At 27.1% G+C, this 17,067-nt stretch overlaps 3 protein-coding genes across 3 annotated transcripts in view; 1 reads left to right on the forward strand and 2 right to left on the reverse strand.

The window, feature by feature from the left end:
* LOC134832709 (uncharacterized) overlaps positions 1-17,067 on the forward strand; it is a 30,215-nt gene that overhangs the window by 8,347 nt on the left and 4,801 nt on the right. The window lies entirely within an intron of this gene.
* LOC134832029 (uncharacterized) lies at positions 1,124-3,208 on the reverse strand. Its single transcript, XM_063845916.1, has 2 exons — positions 2,457-3,208; positions 1,124-1,261 (listed from the first exon to the last, which is right to left on the reverse strand). Exons 1-2 carry the CDS (start codon positions 3,160-3,162, stop codon positions 1,152-1,154), a joined length of 816 nt encoding a protein of 271 aa, XP_063701986.1. The 5' UTR covers positions 3,163-3,208; the 3' UTR covers positions 1,124-1,151.
* Positions 3,168-8,067, reverse strand: LOC134828865 (cyclin-dependent kinase-like 4). Its single transcript, XM_063841853.1, has 5 exons — positions 8,035-8,067; positions 4,984-5,158; positions 4,726-4,920; positions 3,248-4,068; positions 3,168-3,180 (listed from the first exon to the last, which is right to left on the reverse strand). The coding sequence occupies exons 2-5, from the start codon at positions 5,149-5,151 to the stop codon at positions 3,168-3,170; spliced, it is 1,197 nt and encodes a 398-aa protein (XP_063697923.1). The 5' UTR covers positions 5,152-5,158; positions 8,035-8,067.

A 17,067-nucleotide genomic window follows, 5' to 3' on the forward strand; every position in this document is an offset into this window, starting at 1 on the left:
TAAATTAATTTAAAAAAAAATTAAAAATACAAATTTTAATTAAAAAAATAATTGATTTAATATTTAAAATATTTTTTCGCAATTAATTTATTAAAAAAATATTAAAAAAAATTAATTTTTTTGCAAATTTTTTTTAATTTAATATTTAAATTCATTAATTTATTTTTTTTTAGTTAAAAAAATTGAATTTTTTTTAAACATTTAATTTTTAATTATGAAAATTATTTTAAAATATAAAATTCTCCATTATTTTTTTAAATTTAATTTAATTTTAATTAATTTATTTTAATGCAATTTTTTTTGAAAAACTTTTAATAAAAATTTAAAAAAAATTAAATTTTATGAATTTTTTCATAAATAAACGTTCCACTAAAGTCTAAAAAATTATCAAAAATCTTTAAAAATATTTTTTTCTTATAAATTTTCAATAAAATTCTCCAATTTTATCAATTTTTCATCTCCATTGAATTTCAAACGTCCAAACTATCTCTCGCAAATTAAAAGTCGCACATCCGACTGCCATGATAAACTTCATGCATGACTAAATTATTCATGATTCGTCAACATCAACAATTTTTTTTAATGGACATTTCAATTAGCATGTTTCGTTTTTTCATACAAAACACGTAAATAATTCATTTTTCAAACAAATCAATAACAAACTCATCATCGTGCGTTCCGTTCCCTTTCATTGATTGCCATCGACTTCCTTGAAACTTTTTCGTCTTTAATGCGATCTCCTTTTGAAAAAAATTCTTCACATCCGTTCTATTTTTGTAAATAATTTTTAAAAATGTTGCGTTATCGTAATTTTCTTCTCATGTGATCGTTTTTTGATGTAACGAGTTAATCCAAGTTTGTCTCATTTACACACAAAGTAACTGACTGGCATTAGTTGACAATTTATTTACATAGAAAGAGAGATCATTCCAACGAGATGCGACATTGTTACATTCAAAGCATCACACGCAATGCCAATCCCATAAATCTTGTCTGTTTCACATTTTTTTGTACACACGTGCGACATCGAGTTGCATTTTTACCGTGAATTTCACTTTGAGACGTCTTTTAAATATTTTTTAAGCATTAATTTATTAATAAATAAATCATAAATAGTAGAGAGTAGTAGTAGTTAAAGACCGTCAAAGCCACTAATTTGAACCGTTAGATGTGGTGTTTAAAGATGTCGACGAATGAAATTCCGGTGAGTTGATCATCGGCGTCAATTTCTTCCGATTGCCAGTTTTGGGACTGAGGGATGCTGGAAAATAAAAAAAAATAATTATTTTTTAATGATTTAATTAAAAAAAATAATTTTAATTTTAATTCACTTCATTTATATTAATAAGTTCAGTTCAAAAATGATTAAAAAATTAAAAAAAAATAAATCTTGCACAAAAAAAATGTTTTTAATAAAAAATGAATTTTTTTCCTGTATTTTTCAGTAATTTGAAAAATATTAATTAATTATTTAAATTTAAATCCTTTTTTTATTATTTTTATTAAAATAAATAAATAATTAAAAAAACATTAAAATTCTTGGAGTAATTTTTATCAAAATAAAAATTTTTTAAAATATTTAAAATTAATTAGCTTAAATTTTAAAGAATTTTTTTCTAAGAATCTCTTTAGTCACATTTTTAAATAATATTTTAATATTTTTTAAATTTTTTTAAAATAATTTAAAACTATGAAATGGTTCAAAAATATAAAGGATCTATAAAAAATAAAAAAAAATAAATCTTGCACATAAATTTGAAAAATATGTTAAAAAAATTATTTTGAATAAAAATAAATATCTCCTGTACTTTTCAGCAATTTAAAAAGGATTTATTAATTAGTTAATTCTAAATCTTTTTTTATTTTATTTTATTTTATTAAAATAAATAAATAATTAAAAACATTACTATTCTTGGAGTAATTTTTATCAAAATAAAAATATTTAAAATTAAAATTAAAAAAATTTATTCTTGGAGTAATTTTTATCAAAATAAAAATATTTAAAATTAATTAGCTTAAACTTTAAAGAGTTTTCTTCTAAGAATCTCTTAAGGCACATTTAAAAGATTTTTTTTTATTTTTTTTTTTAATAATTTAGAACTAAAAAAAATAAAATAATACTTTTTTTTACCATTTTTATATTTAAAAATATTTGTTGATATAATTTATTATTTTAATTTTATAAATTAAAATCAATTATATAATAAATTCAAAATATTTTATTTTTGACTCAATTTAGAAAAATGAGAAAAAAATTTAATAAATTTACAAAAACAATTTTTTTAATTTAAAATATTTTAAAATAATTTTTTTTTTTAAATTATAATATTCTTTTAATCTAAAAAAATTTTTTCTCCTATTTTTTTTTTTGTATTTAATCAAATTTTATTGTTTTTATATTTTTTATCAAAAATATTTTAAATTTTTATTTATATTAAAAAAAAAAATCAACTCACCTCCAGGACACGTCGGCAACAAAATATTGTCCGTATCCGTGATCGAGAGTCTGTTCAGTTCATTGTGCATCGTTTTCCAGTCTGTCATGCGTTTATTGGTGCTCAAGTGCCCCACTTTCTCATTGGATGAGTGTTTCGAGTGCGTATTTGACAACCACGGAGGCGGTTGCAACAATCGATAGTCCGCATCTTTGCCTCCAACCTCAAGTGTCGTCGACAAACTCATCGGCAATCCGCGTTCACGTCGCATCAAACTCGATTTCGTGCTCGGCGTTGTCGTCGTGAGCTTCAAATTTTCCACAATCGGACTATTTTTCGTGTTCATCTTCGTCGCATCGATCGACAGGGGATTCGTGACCAAACTTTTTCGCGGATTTGTAAAATAAGTGTTGAAAAATGACGAGGAATTGGTGGCATTTGGCGACGTTTGATTGGTGAGCGACACTTTGGAGGTGTGATTCGGACTCAAGTCGTCCGATTGCAAAGATTGATATTTGATGGGCGACGTGGCGTTATTGAAGGCACTCTCTTGCAGCAGATTGTGCGTGAAAAGACTCGCTTTGGTGAGGGGATTTTTTTGGCTTTTTTGTGCGGATAAAATGCGCGGCGTCTTTTCCGTGGTCGTCGAGGGAATTGTCGTGGCGGATGGCTCCACAGCCGGTCCGAGATTGGAAAAGTAGGAAAAATTGTTTTTCGTGTTGTTCATATTCGTCAAAATTTGTTTCTTCGTCAAATTGTTGAGATTGAGATTCTCGTTGCTGTAACTAAAATTGGAGCGCAGCAAATTTTGCGTCTCCTTGATGTTCGTGCTCTGATTGTGATTGTACAAATTGTTGAGGGTCACTTGGGGCTGGCTATGGGGCAACAGCGACAAGCCAATTTGCGTGATCTTGTCTTTGCTTTTTGACTGTTTTGTCTCGTTGTCGCTCGTTCTTCGCAGCCCGGACGAGTGTTTCTCCAGTTTTCGCTCCTCCGGTCGCCCCGAACTCTTTTTCCGCGGATTATTTACCGTTCCATTGACGTCCTGCATGTTTTGCATCCGCTTCAGCAACGGATTATTTTGCACCTCCTTGTTCATTTTGGCCCGCAACTCCGGCATAAAGTACTCCAGAAAGTCATCGCGCGTAAAAAGCTCGTGTTTTAGCAAAGTCGCGGTGTCAGGTCTCGCACTCGTATCCATTTTAAGGCACTGCGTAACGAATTCCAAGCTGTCCCGGTTCCAATCCGGGAAAAGTTGGGCCAAACTTGAATTTTGTTCTTGTTTCATCCCTTTGAACATCGTGTTGCGTGAAATTAAGAGTTGGTGTCGCATGTTTGGTTTGCCCAGGACTTTGACAATTTGGAATAATTGATCGATATCCGAGTCGCCGGGAAACAAGGGCTCGCCAGTCATCATTTCGGCATATAAACAGCCGACAGCCCAGATGTCGACTTCTTTGCCGTAACGTGTGTCACCGACAAGAAGTTCCGGCGAGCGATACCAACGAGTGGCAACGTAGTCCGTGAATGTCTCGTTTTCGTCGTAGTGACGCGCGAAGCCGAAATCACACAATTTTACGACGCCGAGTTTTGAGACGAGGACGTTTTCGGGCTTGATGTCGCGATGAATGACCTAAAATATAAAATTTTAATGAAAATTTATTTTAGTAAAGAAAATGTTAATTATTTCATAAAAATGATTGAATTTATAAATTTATTTTAAAAATGAAATTTTTTAAAGAAATATTTTTAAATAAAAAATTAATTTTAAAAAATAAAAAAAATATTTTAAATAATATTTATTAAATTTTATTTTTTTAATAATTTTTTCATTAAATTTTATTTTAAAATGATTCGATTAAAAAATTGTTTTAAAATATTTTTCAAATTAAATCTAAAATTTGTTTAAAAAAATTATTTAAAAAACAAATTTGATAGAAAAATCTTTAGTTAATTTTTTTAAAAAATTATAAAAAAATGAAAATTAAAATTTTGTAAATTAAAATAAATTTTTTAAAAAAATTTTTGAAATTATTAAAATTAAAATTTTTAAATTAAATTTTTTAAAATAAAATTTTTAAAATTAAATAAAATTTTTTAAAATAAAATTTTTAAATTTTTTAAAACAAAATTTTTAAATTTTTTAAAATAAAATTTTGAAAATAAAAATTTTAAAATTTTTAAAATAAAATTTTTAAATTTTTTAAAATAAAATTTTTAAATTTTTTAAAATAAAATTTTTAAAAATCAAATTTTTTTTTTAAATTTTTTTAAGACAAAGAAAACTTACATTATTTGCATGAATAAAATCCAACGCCCTCAAAACTTGATAAATATGCTTCCGAGCAACGATAAACCCTAGACCGCCAGCATGAGCTTCCAATTCCTCCAAAACTGTGTGTTCCACATACTCAAATACGAGGAAAAATCGCTTCTTTCGTCGAAAAACGTCAATTAAATTCACCAAATTCTCATGGCGTAATTTCTAAAAAAAAATAAAAATCAATAAAATCCAATTTTTATTATAAAAAATCTTAAAAAATCTCACCCTCAACATCCTAATTTCCCGCATCGCCATTTTCTTCACCGTCAAATCGTCATCTGTCTCCAGAAACTTCTTGATCGCCACATGTTGTCCCGTTTCGCGATGCCGACATCGCATCACCAACCCATACGAGCCTTCGCCAACGACCGAGAGTAAATCGTACTTTTCCATGTTAGATCTGCAATCACGAAAAATAAAAAAAAATAAATGACAGAAAATTAAACTGCATTATAATGGCTTAATGACATCCTTGGCAGCAGGCAAGCAGATTGGGGACATATATACACAGAACATTCGGAGCCATGACCATGCGATCATAAAAAAAATGTACAACGGAGTCATGAAAATTGTCATTACCAGCAATAATAATAAAATAATAATAAGGATAATGGGCATGAGTGTGCTGCCGATCCACTACAGAAGCATAGTTTTGACGTGAAAAAGAAACTGCGGAGAAAAAAAAATTTTTTTTCGGCATTTTGTGTTAGCCATTAAGGGAAATTCTCGTGATTACGTGTTCAGAGGTGCCAATTATTTGTTTCGTGTCGTGTCGAGAGTCGATGGCACGTGTCATGCCAAGGGTTTTTACGTCAATTTCAACAGATGGTTTAGGTTTTTGGACTGCCAGGGGGATTTTTTAATCGATATTTGGTCAGTGAGGCTATTTTTGGTGCCGTTTTTCCGGATTTTGAGTGTTATTGTTCAATTTTAAGCACTTTTTGGTCATTTTTGAAAAATTTCTCACATTTTTTGAGATTTTTTTATTAAATTTGTGTCATTTATTGATCGATTGAAAATTTTTTCTTTAATTTTTGATTATTTTTCAATTAAATAACAAACATATTGAACTAAATTTGGTCAAATTTGAACCGAAAATTCAAATACTACTTCTAATATAATTCTACAAATTTTCTTAAAAATTTTTTTTAAAAAAATTAATTATTTTTTTTTATTTTTAATTAATTTGAGTAACTTTTGTTCATTTTTAATGTTTTACAAATTAAAATTTTGTGATTCTAAGAATTTTAATTTTTTTTTTAAGTTTTTATTGAAATTTTAAAAATATTTTTTGATCTAAAAAATTTTTTTTCAACTAAAATTAAACAATTTTGACCTAATTATCGCCTTTTTAGCTAAAATTTCATTAAAAATAGAACTTTTTTCCATTAAAACTCAATAAAAAATCGATCCACTTCCGCATTGCAAATTTCTCACAAATTATGCGTCATACCGTTAACTCACCGAAAATTATCGTTGTTATCAATAAAAAAATATTCACCAGTAATCAGGTGTAAAATTACTAAAAATGACGTAAACGTGTCATTCGTTGTTAACTATCGATTTTCCGAAAAAACAGCCAAAAAAATTACGTTCCCCTAACAAAACTGAGACAATCCGTATCAAACAAACAACTGTTGTTGTCATTGTTTTGCATTCATTGTCTCTGTCTCTATCTAGCTTTGATTCAATTTTATTCGTTTTCTGGGTTTGTTTACTTTCCACGCTTTATTTTTTCTTCTGACTGACTGAAGTCAGACAAAAAACTATTTCATGCTAAATTTATTCTTTTTTTTTATTACATATCCGAAAAAAATATTCTGATGACTGCCATAATTTTAATGGATATTACTTTGCTTTGACTTGTTTTTCTTGACTCGGTTGGTAGGTTCGTTTATTTTGCGTGGTTTTTGCGTCGCTTTTTTTGTGAAGTAAAAACCGATCAAATTGTTTGTTTGAATTAATTTGGACATGAAGAAAATTGATTTTCTATCATTAAAAGTATCGATGATCCGTTTTTTTTTGTGGTTTTGACAATTGAATTTTTTTCGGAAAATTTTAAAAAATCATATTTTAATAAAAAAAAAAGTTAAAAAAATATTTAAAAAAAAATAAAAAAAATATTATTTTGAAAAAAATTAAAAATATAAAAAAAAATTAAATCAAAGCAAATTCAAAAAATAAAATCAAATTCATTAAAATTAAAAATATTCAAAAAAAAATGTAAAAAAGTGTTCAAGAAAATAATTTTAAAATATTAAAAAATATTTTTAAAAATAAATTATATAAAATAATTTTATAATTATAAAATAATTAAAATTAAAAAAAATAATTTTAAAATATAAAAATAATTTTAAAATTAAAAAAAAATTAAATTAAAATAAAAATTCTGATTTTAAACATTTTTTTAATTTTTTTTTTTTTTTTTTTTGATTGAAAAATTAATAATTAAATTTTTGAAAAATTATTTAAAATAAAAAAAATTAAATATTTATACTTTAATAAAAATTAAAAATAGGAAAATTATGATTTTAAACAGATTTTTAGTAATTCAAAATTTAAAACATTATTTAAAATTTTTTTTGTTTGAAAAATAATTAATTTAATTTTTAAAAAAATAATTAAAATCTTAGAAAAAAAGAAATTTTTCCCATCTTTGATTTTCGGTTCACATTTTAGGCTATTTTTATTCGCAAAAGTCTTTGAAGCTTCCAAACACGTCTCATTTGCATTCGTATCCGCCATTTAAATTTATTCAGTTTTATAAAAAGAAAAGACGACAGGGACAATAAATTATGCAAATAACAGTTGTCGTCTGCGAATGTCCTCCTTTTGACTTATCGCGACTCACAACAATGAGTTGCATGAAAAATTTCGGTCTTCCAACTATTTCCTTTACTTCACCCCATTTTGTGTTGTATTTTTTACATTTCGTGCAGCAATTTTCCGAGCCATACAAAATTTACATTAGAAAAAATTGTTTTTGAAAAGCACTCAACTTCAGCTATTTTAAACACGTGGACAACTAAATGCCTCACGAAAAATTTACATAAATCGATATTTTCCATTTTTTTTTGCGTTTTACTAAAGTTTGCGGCTGAAAAACGAGTCCAGGATGCGATTTAAATGAATTTATTGCTTGCAACGTGACTGACCGGAAACGCGGCACGAGCCAAAAGTTCTAAATTTAAAATCTAGCGATATGTACAAGGCGTTCGCACTACTGATTTAGGAGAATGAGAAGAAAAAAAATGAAATTACGAAAAAAATTCAAACCTTTGTCATAGATAAATTTTAAGGATCTCCCATTTAACGGCCTTTAGAATGCTTACAAACCACATGTCTTTGAAGTGCATCAAACCGCTTAATTATTTTTTTTTTGGTTCAGTGAAAAGCGCACAGAAAACAGGCACAATCAGGACGAATAAAACTTTCAAACTAATAAAAGTTGTTGGAAAGTAAGGCAAGTGTTGAGAAACAGAGAGAAAGAGAAAAAATCAAAGAAAAAGGGGAAATTTTCGTGGTTAATGTAAAATTATGTTAAAATCGGTTTAATTAAATTACGACATTTCATGGGTGATAAGGATCTCGATGTAATGACGGAGGTGAATGAATTGTGCGTGTTTGTTAAATAATTTCGAAGAAATGGCATTTGACGGTCAATGAAAGGATTTTTCGTTCATTCAAAACTCGCAGAAAGGTCAAAGAGCTAATTTTTATTCAATTAAAAAAAAAAACAAAAAAACTTGTGGAAAAGCCATGAAAGTTTCTTCATTTATTTAAAAGAAAGCGCAAAAGAAAAGAAAATTATAAATTGGAGCGAAAGTTTTGAATTACTTTGTAGCGGGTTAGCACAGAAATGCATTGAAATTTTCATCAAAGGAGGTTAACTTGCATGCATTTTCCAAACCAAAGAGTTTTTTGTTGAAATTATTTTTTAAAACCAAGGAAACATTTCAAGGTTGATGAGCAAGCCTAGTCGAGTCATCATCGTGTGAATTACTAAAATAAATTAAATTGTTGCAAAAATGGTAATTGTTGAGTAATTTAAATTTTTAGCAGGTTCTGAAGTTTTTAACGAGGTTTGGGACTGTTTGAAGGAAAAATGACTTGAAAAAAAATTTTTATTTTTTTTATCAAAAATGTCCAAAATTATTTTAAATTTAATTTAATTTAATTTTTTGAATTATTTGTTTAAATTATTTAATTAAAATTTCTGTTAATCAAAATTGAAGTGCTTAATTTAAAATTAAAAAAATATATTTAAAATTTTGAATAAAAATTTATTTTTATTTGAAAAGAAGAAAAAAATAAATTTAATTAATAATTTTAAGTATGTTTTGTCGAAAAACCAATAAAAAAGAATTAAATTAATTTGATCTGGAAAGTTCAAAGTTCTCAAAAAAAAAATCTTAAAATTTTTTTTAGTCTTTCAATCCTAATTTGACTTTTGTGATTTGATTCAACAAAGAAAAATTTTTAATTTAATTTTTCTGGTTTCCAATCTAATTTTTTATGAAAATTAAAATTTAATTAAACTTTTATAAAATAAAGTTTTTGTTAATTTTAATTTTCAGTATAATAAAAAAATATATTTAAAAAAAAATATTTAAAAAAATAAATATTTAAAAAAATAAAATATAAAAAAATAAAATAAAAAAAATTGAAAATTTTCATTCTAAAAAATGACTTGAAACCGAATTTTACTAAAAAATTATGAAGATTCAGTAAAATTAAAAAAAATATTTCAGTAAAATTAAAATTATTGAGAAATTGTTGAACTTATTTTTTTTAGCTCTCTAAAAGCCTTAAAGTTTATTGAAAACTTTAAAAAAATCAAAATCAAAAATATTTTGTGAATTCCATATTTTTTTATTCCATTTTTTGCCAAATTGACAAAAAACTCAAAAAATTACGAAATATTGTTTATATTCAAGCCCTTTTATCGTTATTTTGATAAAATTTTGCCATTAAAGGACGATTAAAAGTCCGTTCACCTCTTCTGTTACTTAACTTTGCCAAAAAATACATTAAAACGTCTTTATTCTTTATTAAAAAACTCAATCAACGTAATTCCTTGAAGTGCTCCTTGGATGTAACTAACACATAATACAACAAAATAAATCTAATCAATCAATTTTAATGACTCTCTAAAAGTCTGTTGTACCTGTCTGGATATTGATTCGTAAATAAATATAATTATTATTATGAATCTAGCTACCACACATATTCTACTTTCCTACTTGTACACATGACTGACATTCAAACTTGAGTTTATTAAAATGTATTGCTAATCAACCATATAAATAAAAACGAAAAATGGTTTGATGTGTGAACGAAAATTAGTGAAATTAATGACTGAGCTTACTATCGTCGTGGAACAACGAAAAAAATCGAGTGATATCCTTTTTTTGTCTTGAATTTTTGATGATTTTTATGATATTTCGTGTCACTGAGTCATTGAAAATGAATTTTTTATTCAACACTATTCTTCATTATGGCGACGATGATGACAGCGACATTATATATTTATTAAAATTGATTTTAAATTGCACTTTATTTCTCTCTCGTTTTTGTGTCGTCTTAGAGAAACTATTTTTGTAGCGTCATTCTCTTTGTGATTGCACTAAATGACTCTATTTGCGTCTTCTTTATTCGTTCAATTAAAAGACTCGAGCAAATTTTCTTCTTTTTTTTATAATATTTTTCGAGCAGTCTTGAAAAAGTTCGACCGATGAAGTTCACGTCAATAACAAAACTCGGTCTATTCCAACAACCAAACAACATAAGCAACAAATAACGCATGTACAGAAGGATTTGGCAGGATGCGATCAAGGGGTGGCAAGTTCCATGCTGAATTTCGAAAAATTCGTTCAAACCTACCAACTACTCCTTGAGCTCTGTACGTGGCAATACGAAAAATGCGAGTAACTATAGAGACGTGAATAACAAAACGAAAGAAAATGAGCTGGATGTACGTGAAAGACAAACAAACGTGACTCGCAATGCCATTAAAACTCCTTTCCCACCACTGTTAAGTCGCGTACAACGATGACGACGTGCACATAAGCCACAAAAATGTTGATCCTTATTAAGTACTACCTACAACTATATCATAAACAAGCGAGTTGACAACAAGAAACGACAAATTTTAATAGCAAAGTTCATGTTAATTTTCTTTTCTTATTTAAAGAAAGAGCGAATTTATGACGTTAGAAAAAAAAATTGTAAAAAAGCTACAAATAGAACATGATTAGAAAGATTAATGAACTCTTAATGAGATTCAAATTAAAGAAAATAGACATTTTCTAGAATTTACATCCTTTGTGCGTGACTCGACTCCCGATTGTCGTTCCTTTCAATTCCTTCCGTTCCGCTTTTTAAAAGTTTTCGTGGAATTGTAAACTATTGACTATCTAGTTGGCTGTTTAGTTGTTGTTGTGCATGCATGTTTGTTAAGTGAAGTTAATAAAAACAAATAACAAGAAAGACAAAAAAAAACAACAAACGAAATTTCCGCGACATATAAAAAGGAATCGATATCCTAAAAATAAATTGGAGTACTTTTGTGTGTGTGGTTGTCTGTAACGGAGAATGCAACCGTTATTTAAAGTAAATGCTACATATAGAATAGATACTTTTTTTTAGAGTTCCCTAAGGAAAAGTTTTTAGTCGTTTTTTGCCTTATGAACTTGTCGAATTAACATGATTAAAGGAAATTTTTAAAATGGCTTAAAACCATTCCTCGAAGTGGTTCTGTTTTTGGTCTTTAATACAGGGGTCGTTAAGTTCAAGGATTTAAGTCATATTTTGATGATTAACTTCATCTCAGCTCATTTGATTTTGAGCTTTTGTAGACTGTTAGTCGAGTATTTAAACATTAGGCATAGTTTTAGGTATTTTTCACCTTGTCTTTCGTAAACGATTTACAACTGTCCTCATGAGCTAAATATAGTCGATTGAAATGATACTGTCACTGGTTGAGCAAATCAATTTAATGATAAACAATCGCTTTATTCTTCCAAAATTATCCAAAATATCGCCAGCACGTCTATCTTCTTTTCTCTCTGCCACAAAAGTGACATCTCTTCCTCGTAACCGACGACAGGTAATCGCGACATTACCACAGGTTAATAATACTGGTGTCCCCTGTTCTTCTTTCAACTTGAAATTCTTTAAAATGTGACTAGAGTTTATCTTATTATTGGCCCAAAAATTGTTATGAAAATCAATTAATGAGCAATCTATTCTTTAAAATAGGCCCAAAAATTGTTGAAAAAAGCCTAAGGCCCGATTGTCAGTTAATCCGCTTTTGATCATAGACAGAGGTTGAACAATTGACAATCCTCCAGAGTCAGCATGTCAAATTTCGCAGACAAAATATCAAGAATTGTTTCTGAACTGATTCAAGCGTTTTACATTGCAGAGCAAAATATTCCATAGGTTTTTATCCAAAAATATTTTTCTAGAGTTCCAATTAACTAAAGTGAATTGAAATATATCCTCCTTTTTATTTTCGCGTATTTATAACAACAATTCGGCTCCATGTAACACAAAAAAATCAAACTGAAAAGAAAAAGAAAAATATCTAATCATTTTGATTTTTCACAAAAAAAAAACATATCGAATCGACAACAATTCTAACACAAAACTAGGTAGCTAATATTTAGAATCTATATGATGAGTTAGACAGGCAGCTCTATAAATATAACAAAAGGTGAGGGCAAAGGTCACAAATTAGGTTTATTGTAAAGTTTGCAAAGAAGGAAGCGATATGTGCCATTACCACGCCACATTTGTACATTAAAAAAATTACAATTTTCACAAAAGGGGAAAATTTACAACGAATTTTCTTTTAATATTGTGAAACTTCCTCATGAGTAAATTTTATAAATAAAAAAGATTTCTTTTTCTGTAAAAAAAAATAATAAAATATTAAATTGACGGCACTCCCGCAATATTTTATGCATTATCTCATTGCAGCGATATTTGACGTTTAAAAATTTACAATTGCAGTTCGCGCTCGTTCGTTGATTTTGTCTCCTTGAGACAGTCAGAGGCAAGTCATTTACACGGCATATTGATTTATAAGTATTTATTTATTTATTCGCGATTTAAACGACGCACTAGATCTCGTTCATTTTTTTTTATTGCAATTTAAACACACGAATTGTAGACTAAACATTTCTCTTGCCACTCACGAAAAAAAAAGTTAAATAAACTAATTAATAAGTCAATGTTAAGTGAGATATTTGTGGCAGAAAAAAAATATTTTGATTGTTTGTGTACGTGACAAAAAGAGATGATGATCGATTGAAATAATTTGTGTTTTTTTTCTAACCTTGCTCGCAAATATTATTGAAATATTCTGCAAAACTTCTTCTTGTTCTTCTTTTTTTGCGAAAAAAAAATTACAGTTGCCATAAAAGGCGAGAGACAAACCTTGTTATCCCGCATATTCATCACCACTCACACACATTTTGTGTCAAAACAAAGTCAATGTACTTACTTCTCGTTGATACAAACGCAGGAACACCCGGTAAACTAATAAAAAATTCGCAAAAAGAATTGCTTATTACAGAGAAACTGAGCAACAGCTGTTATTCTTTGTTCCGTGCTTCGTTATAATTTTTGCTGCTACAATCATTCATTATTATATCATCCACCCGTTTTTTTTTTTTGCTTTTCATGACTTGGAGCTTGTCTTGAACCAGTTTTGAAACGTATGTTGCTTTAAAATGCACTTTTGTCTCACTTCATTTTGAGATTCATCAAATTTTTATAACTTAACTTTATTTCAGTTGCGTTTCGAACGAATTTTAGTAAAAATTTGCTAAAAAAGTAAAATTTTTAAAAATATTTAGACAAGAAAAACTTTATTTTCTTTCTAGGGTCAAAAACGTTCAACTTAACCTTCAAATAACCTTCAACTTAAAAATTTTTTTTAGACTTAAGCTTAAGTTGAAGTATAAGTTTCAAAATTATTTTGACTTAAACTCGACTTAAACTTAAATTTTAAAAAAGCTTTGTGACTTTAACTTAAAAATTCTGACTTAAACTTAAGTCTTAGACTAAGTCAAGTGTTTTTGACCTTTTTGAAAAAAATTCTGACTTAAACTTAAGTTAAGTTTGACTAAGTTAAATCAAAGTCAATTGTTTTTGACCGAACTTACCTGAGTCACTTTTTAGGAAAACAAATCCAAAGATTTTTCAAAATTTTTATTAAATATTTGCAAATTAAGTGTTTGTAGATGTTTGACTTAATGTTAAGTTTGACATAAGCTTAAGTCAAAGCCAATTATTTTTGACTTAAGAGTTTTTCGGTCTTGTTTTCTCTTTTTTTTAGTACCAAATTTGTCAAAAATTAAAAAAAAATGAATTTTTGAACTTACCTGAGTCACTTTTTAAATCAAAAATCCAAACATTGATCCGCCTCTGCTCCACTTCATCATAATTTGAAGCAACAAAAATGTAATTGAAGTTGTTTTGTTCATTTATTCTCCTTTTCTTGAAGCAAACTTATATTTGATGACCGAATTTCTTGTTTATAAAAATTCTCGTTAAACCTGATTTTTTATGCTTTATGCAGGTCTTTTAAGGTTAAAAAAAAAGTAAATTAAGATAAAGTTTCTTTACTAAATAGTTCCCTTTACTTCTTTTTATTTGCCTTAATCTGAACTTAAAGTACATCAAGCCATCTGTGATACCGGTTTCATCAAACAGAGGCAACACTATGCGAAAAAAAAACTTGACACATGCCTTGATTTAAATTTTTTTGCTAAATTTTGCCAATGATGACTAATAAGTTGTTAGAAGAAGACGTCAAAAAAATTAGCACGGTATTGTGATGTTTTTCTTCTTTTTTTTTCGCTTTATTTGTACATTCCACGCCAAAAGACAAAACAAACCGATTGATTAAGTCATTTGCGTGCCAATTTATTGATCGATCAATTTCTCACCTTGTAAATTGATTTCTGGTCACTTTTTCGGATCTAAACTGATTCATTGCTTCCATCGCGAGAGGTGTGATGGGATGAGATTCAAATTTAAAAGCAGATGCGATTTTAATGACTGTTGCTTCACTTTTTTCATTTTACAACTTAATAAACATCGTTTAGCTCACGTCGTTAAGGTTCATAAATTCACGTGTTTTATTAGACATTTCCTAAGAGACTTTTCGAGTCAATTACTTGTAAATCGCCTGCATTTACACAACAAATGCTCTCAAATGTGTTCGACATATCACAAAAATTGAATTTTAATAAAGAGAAAATGTGAGTGGGTTGACGGTTCTTTTTTTATTGAATTTTATGGATTTTTTAGACAGATTTTGTGTGTGTGGTTATTGACGTTTAAAGACCTCCCGGCTCGGAAAATCTTTTTTTTTTAATTAATCATAAATTTGACCACATTCGTTTCGCGTTTGGTATTCAGAACGAAATAGAATTTTATCAGCTGAGCACGCGTTTCACATATCAATCATTTTCTGTCTCTATTTTTTGTACGATTATGATTTCACACTTGAGAAATGTTTTAAATGCCATGTCGTACAAACGTCATTGAATAAATTAAACATTTTATTTACATCACTTGATGCGGTAAAGTGGCGTGTAGAGTGAAGGAAAAAGTAAATAAATGCATTTCTTTTTTATCTTTATGATTTTTTTTTCAATGCATTTAATGAGTGATGGTTTGACTTCTTTTCTTCTGACAACATATGGCAAATCGTTTCTTTATGACGTTTTAACTTTTTTTTTTGAAGCGTTTTGAGAAATAATTTTATTTTACGGTTGTTTTGTTGTCTGTCCGTTTTAATGAACATTTTGGAAACTAAAATTTCAAAAAATATTATTTTTGACCCCAAAAATTTGAAAATTTTAACAATTTTTGGATAATTTCTAATTAATATTTAATTTTTTACAGTTTTAAATTGTTTCAAAAGAATTTTCATCTTTTTCGTAGGTAAAATATTTTTTAGATATTTTTTTTACAAAAAAATAATTTCTGAGCTATATTCTTTAATTTAAAAAAAAAAATTAGATTACATTTTATTAAATTAGAAAAAAAATAAATTCGGTTATATTATATTTTTTTAATTCGAATTTGGTGAAAAAAAAATTAAGATAAAAAATTTTAAAATTAAATTTTTTTAGTAGGTTGGTCAAAAAATTTTGAAAAGTTTGAAAAAAGAATTTTAAGCAATTTTTAAAATATAAAAATGTTATAAATTTTTTCACCTGGGATTAAAAAAAAAATAAAAAAAAAAATTGATGAAAATTTGAAATTTTTGAATAATTTCTAATTATTTTTAATTTTTCACAATTTAAAATTTTTTAAAATTAATTATTAATTTTTTTTATAATTGAAATATTTACTAAAAGGTTTTAACAAAAAAAATAATTTCAAAGTTAAAAATTAAAAAAAAAGTGTAAAAAAAAATAAATTTTGAAAAAAAAATTAATTAGGTTTTATTATATTGTTTGTTATCGAATTTGGTAAAAAAAAATTAAGAAATTTTAAAATTATTTCGCCTGGGATTAAGAAAAATTTTTTTTTGAGCTTGCCTCCTTTAAATTTTTCGAAATTTTTAACCTATAAATTCAAAAATTTCTTAAAGATTTGAAATCCACTTAAGTTTCATGAAAACTTTAAATTCTTGGGGTCATCCAACAGTGGCAAAAAAGCAATTCTTCCCGTACATCAACTTAAATAAGTTAATCAATTCCTCTAAAAAAAGAAAATAAAAGATGTTGAATCATTCTTTATTACAGTAAACTTTTTTTCCTGCACAATAAATTAGAAGCACTTTTTTAAAGTCATGTCGTTCGGTCGAACGCAAGTTGAATCGTAAGTCATTCATGTACCATGATGTGGGAGTCATGCCTCCATTTCTACACTCCACACCATAAAATTACTATTTTATTATGTTTGGTATCACGTTTTTTTTCCTTTACTCAACATATAGTCAAAACATGACTTTTATTTTAAATTTATAAAAAAAAACTAGTTTTTTACAATACATGAAAATATTAATTTTTAGAGAAATGAGCCAGAAATTGATATTTAATCCAATTTTCATGTGAATTTGAACGTAAATGAGATTATTTCTCGACAACTCTTTCAAAGTGATAAAAAGTGAAGCTTTCTAATAATGAGCTGTTAATGATGATGACGACAACTGGAATGCATTTAATTCTCAAACAGGATCTATTTTGAGATACAAGTTTCGTAAGATCGATGCAAATGGCGCTTGAATAATTTTTTGGCATAATTTGACGCGATAAAAATAGTCTGGCACAAATATCTTGA

Source organism: Culicoides brevitarsis, chromosome 2 (genome assembly GCF_036172545.1).
Source record: "Culicoides brevitarsis isolate CSIRO-B50_1 chromosome 2, AGI_CSIRO_Cbre_v1, whole genome shotgun sequence".
Lineage (NCBI taxonomy): Eukaryota > Metazoa > Arthropoda > Insecta > Diptera > Ceratopogonidae > Culicoides > Culicoides brevitarsis.